Below are 9,991 nucleotides of genomic sequence, written 5' to 3'. Positions count from 1 at the left end.
TCTTTAAAAACACTAAAAATCTTACTTTTGACTGGTAGTGTAAATATATAAAATCTATTTAGAGATGCTTTTGGTAAACATAAACCTGAAGTTGATAAAAAAAAAAAGATTTGTATTTTATGGGGCCTTAAAAGTTTAATGTGTTAAACTTGTATTAAAATATTGTTAAATGCTTAATATTTTATAACTTAACCAGTTAGAGTACAGAAAAAAAATTATACAAAATAACTGAACCCAGAAAAATTAAAAATTAAAACAGAAAAAAAAGAATTTGGACAAACTAAACGGATTTTATAGGGCCCTAAACATAAGATTAAAAATGACATTTTGACATTTTACATAATAACAGGGTTAATTTTCTAAACTAAACAACAAAAGTAGGGCAGATTTTAAATCAGAAACAGATTGAATTATGACATGTGGGCGGTAAATACCAGAATAGAGCCTCACATGATTAAGTTATCAGTCAACTGTGAAAAGGAGAAGAAAAAAAAAAGTATGAAACCGGCCACATTTATTTATTCCTTTACTTGCTGGTTATGTTAACCACATTAAATTACTGCAAAATATTAGGCAAACATGTAGGCAAAATTGTAGAATATATATTACGATTATATTACAATTAAAGTTAAAGGGTTAGTCCACCCAAAAATGAAAAGTAGCCCATTATTTACTCACCCTCAAGGCATCCTAGGTGTATATGACTTCCTTCTTTCAGACAAATGTAATCGGAGTTATAATAAAAATTGTTCTGCAATGGGCGTGTTTCTCTTCAACAGTCCAAAAGAAGTCCAATAAAGTGCATCCATCCATAATAAAAAGTGCGTCACATGGCTCTAGGGGTGAATAAAGGCATCCTGTAGCGAATTGATGTGATTTTGTAAGAAAAAGATCCATATTCAAAACGTAATCACCACTTTAATTTAGCTTATGCTAACAGTTGTACACTGAAGCCACTCCGGGCGGATGACACTCTCTCTATGAAACTGCAATTCATCCACTGACTGCTAGAGACTGGCTCCAAAAGGGAGTCAATCCCATAGACTCCACATGTTAAAATGCTCAACTTTACAGCAGAAATAAACGTTTACAGCCTGGTACAAAAAGTAGTTTTGGTCTATATAGCTAATTTTGCCCTTCCTGTCAACTGTGAGGGGGTGAATTTTTTTATAACTCATCCGTTAAGTTATATTAAGCCTTAAAGTTCTGCATAATTAAGGGCGTGGCCACTTGAGTGACAGGTTAATTGCCGCTGCTCTTACCACTGTCACGCTAGGCAGGCGTGGTTTCAGCAACCAGCTCCACCCACGTCCCGCCTCTTTTTTGATTATCTGCAAGTGACGCGCGATGACCAAGATGGCAACGGCCGACTCCCGCCCACTTTGAGCTTTAAAAACGCTCTTCAGAAACCTACGGGTGACGTCACAGACAGTCTATGCGTAGGACGTGTGCCCAATCCTGTTCCTGGAGATCTACTATCCTGCAAAGTTTAGCTCCAACCCTGATTAAACACACCTGAACCAGCTAATTAATCTCTTAGGTAGCATTTGATAATTACAGACAGCTGCGTTGGAGCAGGGCTGGAACTAAAGTCTGCAGGTAGGTAGATCTCCAGGAGCAGGATTGGGCACCCCTGGCCTAGCACATGCGCCGGTGAGTCTCGTGATTTGTTTACAGGAACAAAGGAAGCAAAGTTTCTTTACTTCAGCAAAGGAAAACCAGTCTCTTCTTGGCTTACATCGAAATCTGAAATTTTTCTTCACAAATCCTCATTTTGTTGACCGTTGTTTTGTTTTGGTCTCTCCACTGCGCATCCACATTCGTCACTTCTGAGCGGCGTCATACAACATCCGCCCGGAGCTGCTTCCGTGTACAACTGTTAGCGCGAGCTAGATTAAGGTGATTCTTACGTTTTAAATATTTTTCTTACAAAAAAAACACCGATTTCACTACAGGAGGCCTTTATTTTCCCCCACTGGAGCTGTTAGACACTTTTTATTATGGATGAATGCACTTTATTGGACTTGTTTTGGACTGATGAGGAGAAACACCCACCCACTGCATTATTAAAGGAACACTCCACTTTTTTTTGGAAATAGGCTCATTCTCCAACTCCCCCCGAGTTAATAAGTTGATTTTTACCGTTTTGAAATCCATTCAGCCGTTCTCCTGTTCTGGCGATATCACTTTTAGCATAGCTTAGCATAGATCATTGAATCCTATTAGACCAATAGCATCGCGTTCAAAAATGACCAACGAGTTTCGATATTTGTCCTATTTAAAACTTGACTCTTCTGTAGTTATATCGTGTACTAAGACCGGCGGAAATGCAAAGTTGCGAGTTTCTAGGCTGATAAGATTAGGAACTACACTTCCATTCCGGCGTAATAGTCAAGGAAGTTTGCTGCCGTAATATGGCCGAAGCAGGCGGAGTAATATCAGAAATGAGTTCCCAGCTAGTTTAGCATTTGCACATGTGCTGCGTGGTATTACTGCTCCTGCTTCAGCCTTAATACGGCAGCAAACTTCCTTGACTATTACGCCGGAATGGGAGTGTAGTTCCTAATCTTATCAGCCTAGAAACTCGCAGCTTTGCATTTCCACCGGTCTTAGTACACGATATAACTACAGAAGAGTCAAGTTTTAAATACAACAAATATGGAAACTCGTTGGTCATTTTTGAACGCGATGCTATTGGTCTAATAGGATTCAATGATCTATGCTAAGCTATGCTAAAAGTGATATCGCCAGAACAGGAGAACGGCTGAATGGATTTCAAAACGGTAAAAATCAACTTATTAACTCGGGGGGAGTTGGAGAATGAGCCTATTTCCAAAAAAAGTGGAGTGTTCCTTTAAGCTTGAAGGAGCCAGAACAATTTTGAATATAACTTCAATTGCATTCATCTGAAAGGAGGAAGTCATATACACCTAGGATGCCTTGAGGGGCTAATTTCCATTTTTAGGTCAACTAATTCTTTAACCAACAGCCTAAGTGGCCTAAATCTAGTGTCATCCAAAAGTCAATGCATTTTGAAGAAAGATCGTGCCTTTTTTTCCCCATGTACAATATGACATTAAAGAAAGTCTTGGCAGAAGTATAATTAGGAACTTTATTCTTTTACAAAAGTACAAATTTAATAGAGATGAGCACTCTTTTCCAAACCAACCAAACATTCAAAAATTGTTAAATTTAGCAAAAATAGAAATTCTAATAGATATGTTTTTTAGACAAAAGACAATCCCTTGATCAACAATACTGTTTGTCCAAACTCCAGCACAAACAATACGAATTAAAACCAATCTGAGAGATGGAAAAAAAGACTTTGCCTCAGATCTCAAAGGAATCATTGCACACGACATGAACGCTGACCGTCTCCTGACATATATCTGTACAACGCCAAAATGCAAATGTCCAACACGTCATTTCCTCTCCTACTGCATGTCATAAAGGGCAGTATACAAATATTCAGTATTTCAGACATAAAATAATGCCCAATGACAGATTCTAAATTGATAGTGAACTTGAATTTCAAACACAAAATACATGATCCAAAATGCGACATTAGTATTTTAAAATCATTACTGCAGTCTGTCAAAGCCACCCCATATTTTGAACGTATATTTAAAAAAAAATGGTCATTTCTGCACAAATAAGTTACGAGAGATCCTGCTCTAGAATCGTTGGTGAAGCGATGCATATTAGTATTAGCATATTAGATAATTCCATGCCGTGGATTCGATTAAAAACAATGGTGCCCCAGGAGGGCCACGTAAGGCACCATTTCACAGTATACTTAACACAGACACTAGTGAAACCGTACACACCTATAACCCCGCACTGAGTGTGCGAGACAAACCTGTCACTGAATTTCAAAACACCATCCAATAGGATGAAAGACAGTCAGTGTTTTACAACACAGAGTTTCTTCATTTTGCATAAATCAGTAACCAAAAAAACAAAACAAAAAAACATCCACACGGATCCTCAGAGACTTAAAAGATGCGCTACTTATAAGTTACTAAAAAATACTCCCGACGCGTTAGACCTCTAAAACCAGGAACTTTGCATTCACATTTCCAGTGTCTCTATTGCAAATGAGGCTTTCGGTTAAAAAAGTCCAGCCGCTATTTAATATAAAACGAATCCCGATCTCTATCCTGAAACGTAAAACCAGTCTGAGTTCAAGTTAATGAATAAAAAGATCAACATTGCTCAAAAACGATGGCTCATTAATCCAAAACAAAGGGAAGTAAAACCATAAAAGGGGGAAAAAAAAATCTCGCATGGTGTCCCACAGCCGCCTTCCGATGGGCTTTTCCAGAACCTTCTCATCTCCAGAACGCTTACGCTTGGAAGATTTACAGCAACGAGGAGTTCATGCCACACAGGTGAGTCTGAAGGCACAGACTGGAGATGAATGCGGAGAAGGAGAGGAAGACTTGAGCGTTGTACTGAGAGTCAAGCAGGTGGAGTACCGTTAGCGTGGATGAGCTCCATCCATCTCGCTGGATCAGTGCTACTTCAGAAGGGCCTTGTAGAGCAGCATGGACCTGGCTGTGGTTCGCTCCTGCTCTAAGCAGAAGATCAAGTCCCTGAGGTTGACCCGGGTGATGCGCTGACGGGTCTGCCGGACTGAGGATGCGGATGATGAGGTAGAACCGGTCGCTGATCCGGAGGAGCCCGCCGGACACTGAAAGGGAGTCGGGAAAGAATTCATTAGGGAATTGTCATTGTTCACTCATTTTTGACATGACAGGTTGATAAATGTTCACACAACAAATCACACTTATGTTTTAGATTATTTGTAATATAAGTGTAAAAACATGCCGAATTTAAATAAAATAAATAAATTAATAAATAAATGTTACCTTTATCTTATGTCATGGCTTTTTTTTTTTTTTTTTTTTACATATTGCTCTTAAAGATTGGATTAGATTCCATTATTTTGTTTAAATATGAAAAGTAAAAAACAAACAAACAACCCTTTTTTAAAGACTGGGACAGGAGAGAAAAAAACCCAACAAAATACATTTTTATACAAATACATTTTTCTCAAAGACTGTTTTTATGCTAAATTCTTTTTATTTTTTACATATTACTCTATTTTTACTTTTTTTTTTTTTTTTACATAGATTACACTCAAGGGTTAGATTAGGTCTGATAAAATAAATAATATTTGGTCATAAAAAACTTTATTCTCAAAGCCTGGATTTTGTGCAAAATTTTTTCATATTACTCTCAAAGAATTGGATTAGGCCACATTATTTTGTGTTTGACTTCAAATAGTAAAAAGTAAATAAATAACCTATTTTCAAACATTGTATTAGGTCAGACCTATTAGGTTAAAACAGAAGGAAAAAATATCAATAATTATTTTTTTTTTAAATATTCTCAAAAACCAGATTAAAAGATTAAGTGCCAAATTGTAAAAAGTGAAGTTTTTTTTTGTAATAGTACTCACAAAGATTAGATTAGGTAACATTATTTTGTATTTGACTTTGAACAGTAAAAAGAAATTCAAATAAGTAACCTATTCTCAAAGACTGTATTAGGACAGACTTAGGCCCAATCCCAATTCTATTTTCTACCCCTTCGCCTACCCCTCGCCCATTCCCCTTGTCCCTTGAAACAAAGTGGAAAGGGGAAGGGCTAAAATATTTCCCCTAAGAAATGGGACACCACTACAACACTGTGATACGTCATCACACGTTGTCGCTAGTTCCTAATGTTACGTCAGAGGACATGCGCAGATGTTTATCACTCATTCCAAGATGTCAAAAATGTTGTCATGTTGCAAAAAGTACAAATGTACGGTGTATGTACCATTCATTCACATGTGGCCGTAAGCAAAACAAACAAGAGAAGGGAGAAGTGGGTATATGCTTCATTTGTGAATTTTGTTTTGAACTTTCTATTTGATCGCATTTGTTTACTGGATCCTTGGACTAAAATGTTTACAGGGGTTCACTGGTTTAAGAAATTTCTGATCGTAAAAATCTGCTTCTTTTCATTTGTAAGGTATTGTTTTCATTATTATGTACTGATTTAAATTACTGGTGCGGGAGACAGGGCGGGCGCAGGTGCATTAGGCGCAATCATCAAATACATTTCAAAGCAAGTCGGCGCCACGGTCCTGACTGCATCATCACTGCCTTTATTGGGTGTTTTTAGTGAATATTTACATTTATTCACATGACTGGATGTGGTGGACTGCCATGATTTTGGCGAATGCAGGACACTACTGAATAATGCGCATCAGAGGGGAAAGTGGAAGTGTGTATACACCGTATACCTGCGTACACCCTCCACTACACCACCGCTGCAAATTGCCGTGCCACTGGTCTTTCGTGTTTCTAACATGCAGTCAAGTGTATATGACATAAAAACATATTTTGTAATATCGTGCAATCAGTGATATCTGCTAGCAAACTTTAGCGATTTTTTTGCAAACGTTTATTTACAAAACAACACCATAAACACAAACACAAGATTGAAGGTAATATACATATAATGAAACATTGTTATAAAAATCCTTATTAAAGGCAAAAATTACTTGCATTTATGGGTCTGCTCGCTCGAGTGAGCAGCCATGTTGGAAATTTCTCTTAGCCCTTCGTTTGAAGTGAAGTCCGGAAAAATCTTCATTTGGAGGGCTATCTGGCCCTTACCCCTACCCCTCCAACCAAAAGAGAAATGAGACACCCCTACCCCTTCAAGTGAACGCGCCAAACTGAGGGGTAGGGCTAATTGTAGGGGTAAGGGGTAGAATTGGGATTGAGTCTTATTAGGTTAAAACGGAAAAAAAAAGATATAAAATAAAAAAATATTTTTTATTCTCAAAGATTATTTTTATTATTTTGTGTTAAATTATATGTCAGTTTTTGTGTGTGAATTTAAAACACTAAAAAGCCAAATTTTCAGATAAAAATTGGATTAGTTCACACTGAAAATTTAAATCACCCAAAATTGAAGCAGCAAAGAACTCTTTGTGCTACCTAAATCAGAGACGAACCAGCCCAGCCTTGCTTTGATTCCATAATGCGAGCATTTTTGCAATAAAGACCTAGCCGTCGTCAAAGATCCTCTGGTTTTGTGCTTTTGTGTGTTTGTCAGCACACCTGCACAACATGTGATCATCTGTTCTCCGCTGGAGGCTAGAGAACCACACCTCACGCCCCAGGCAGCAGACTTTTGATCTCAACTACAGTATCTCATAGCACTTCATCTACAGACTCCACGCACAAATGAGAGTGCGAAAGACTGAGATCAGAGCAATACTCTTATGAAAAACAATAAAGACCATTAAAATAAAACGTACGCTTGTGTATCACAAGTCAAGACAAACAAACTGACGGCTTCCGCGACCAGCCGTCGCCACATTAAGATTTACACAGTCCACCTCCAGGGAAAAGACCTTGCATCTAATTTACAGGAGGAGGGAGGAAGATGGCATGTGTATCGTATTCATCAGCCGTACAGGGGGTCTGTAGCGTGACATCAGGCGGCTGGAATGAGGTTAGGGTCTCTGGCCTTCACTGAATACTAAGTATAATACTAAGAGAAGGTGTAAGACGGCCTCCGGGCACAAAACACACACCACACCCTACAGAAACAACCTGCAGCTTTGTGGGATCTATACCACCCTCATACATGCTCTTACACACCCTGAATGATTCTGACTCTCACACACACCCAGGGCTGGCAAAGCTCACAACATGTTTACGCGGGCAGGTCGGTGCGCGGTCTTGTACGTTGATAATGTTAGGTCATTATTCGAAAATTGTCAGGAGCACTTTAAGGGAAGAATAAACTGCAAAACTGAAATCAGAGATTAATGCCAAACTTTTTTTACTCATGACCACACCCAGAAGAGACTGTTCCAGGAAGTTCAGTACAAGCGATCAAGTGATAGTAAGCCTCTGGTTACATATTGCACTCAGTTAAGTAAACATGAAATCAATGCCGAACACTAGATGCCGTATGACAAAAACATAAGCTAGTGATTTCACATCCGATGCAATGCCATGCAATAGTCTACAAAATCAACAAACACCTTTGAACGAGTTCTTAAAAACACACTCGCTGCATTTAGTGACTTCAAATATTCAGAAACAGAACTTACTTAATAACGTCACACAATTTGCACAATTTTGGATGAATAAATCAAAAGTAGGTCAGTACGCTTAAATCAAAATGCAATATAGAATAGTGTCTGTGAATGTTAAGTCACAAAAATACTATTTAAATATGAATCTCGCATGTTCTGTTTGTCTCTGTGTGAATGAATGGCGCAGACACGCGGTTTCACTTACTACACATACTGAAACACATGACGCTCAATGTTTTTAGCCTCTGTCGCCTCAATATACGAGTACATAAACACAAACAATCTCTAGAACTGCTCTGAGAGTCACTTCATGAGTATGAAAGGAAACTCGAAAGTCTTAGCAACCAGTCAAAATAAAAGTTTGGTTTAACTTGAAGAAAGTGTGACAGAAATATATTGCTTAATGTAATAAAAATAATACTACTAATAAAATTATTTTATATATATAATTTAACTATTAATAAAATATTTTACATTTAATAAAATCATTAAAATGGAATCCAGAAAATTAATAGAAAACATAATTTGTTAAAAATAAAACTAAATTTAAAAAAATTAAATGCATTTCATAGGCCTTCAAAAATTCATTTTTGTTTAACTTTAAATAAACTGCGGTTAAATTGTGCATGTTTCATGATTTCAATTAATTAGACATGTTTTTTTGATTGTTATTTTCTAATTTAACCATTAAAATAGAGTATAGAAACATTTAAACAGAAAAAAAAAACTGAATTTGGAAAAAAATAAAAACTGAATTTGGGAAAAAAATAAAACTGATTTGAGAGGGTCCTAGTTCAAATAAATGGGTCATATTTAGGATATTACAAGTTCTTATTAAATCCTGTCACTCCCATTTTTGAACAGAGACGTGAAAATGAAGAATTCAAACTTTAATTTTTATAATTCATGAACGAAAACATTTTGTAATATGATTTTGATGTACAATTTCACGTACAATTTCTATGTTAATGAAATGTCTGATTTTAAGATGTTTTTCATAGGATGAATTTTGAGATTAAGTTTTCAACCGATATATCATTTCTTATGATTTCTAAAGTGTTAGGGAAAAACGGCAACGAGGAAGTCTGTTTGTGACAAAGGTCAGAACTCCTGTTATGACATCGATTTTTAAGGTTCCTCTTGTCATAAACTAATCTATTATTTTTCCTACATAATTTGTAGCACACACAAAATAAAGTCAAATATCTATTTAGGAGCCTTAGACCTTTCCAACGATATATAGTTTGTCATGATTAGATTCAGATTTTTTTGTAAAATGGTGAAGTAATCTTGGAAGTCTCACAGAGGGGACGGTGACAGTTATGGGGTTAATATTATATCCAAATATATATATAACCTTCCAAAATGATTTTTTTTTCCCTTTCTGAATTAAAAATCATGTGTTTTTTTGGGCATGCATAAATTAAAAAATGTCAGCATGGTAAAAAGGACCTGATATTATAATAAAGAGGGAAAAGAAGACATTTAAAATAAAATTTGTGAAATAAAAAGCTACTAGTCATGTAATGCAATTAAAACTAAAACTATTATTGTTAACTAAAACTATTAAAAATAACATTAGGTCACACTTTATATTAGGTGGCCTTAACTATTATGTACTTACATTAAAACATAAGTACGATGTACTTAATGTGGTCATATTGCATTGCAAAACACATTTGCTTCTATTAAGGTGGGATATGGGTAAGGTTAGGGAAAGGTTTGGTGGTATGGGTAGGTTTAGGGGTGGGTCAGGGTGTAAGGAATGGGTCAACAGTGGTACTTACAGAAATTAATTACAAATGTAATTACATATTAGTAAAGTTTTTTTTAAAAAGGTAAGTACAATGTAAAAACATGTATGTACACAAAAGTACATAG

At 36.4% G+C, this 9,991-nt stretch overlaps 1 protein-coding gene across 1 annotated transcript in view; it reads right to left on the bottom strand.

Moving 5' to 3' along the window:
* Nucleotides 1-3,098: 3,098 nt before the first annotated feature.
* The window catches only part of LOC141301618 (transcription initiation factor TFIID subunit 4), a 68,331-nt gene continuing 61,438 nt past the window's right edge, over nucleotides 3,099-9,991 (bottom strand). The window contains exon 14 of the mRNA XM_073831816.1: nucleotides 3,099-4,693. Coding sequence (XP_073687917.1) covers nucleotides 4,520-4,693 — 174 coding nt within the window. The 3' untranslated portion in view covers nucleotides 3,099-4,519. The remainder of the gene's footprint in view (nucleotides 4,694-9,991) is intronic.

The sequence above is a fragment of the Garra rufa genome, chromosome 25 (genome assembly GCF_049309525.1).
Source record: "Garra rufa chromosome 25, GarRuf1.0, whole genome shotgun sequence".
NCBI lineage: Eukaryota > Metazoa > Chordata > Actinopteri > Cypriniformes > Cyprinidae > Garra > Garra rufa.
The sequence above is the reverse complement of the archived record's forward strand: the minus strand, read 5'-3'. Positions and strand labels throughout refer to the sequence as shown.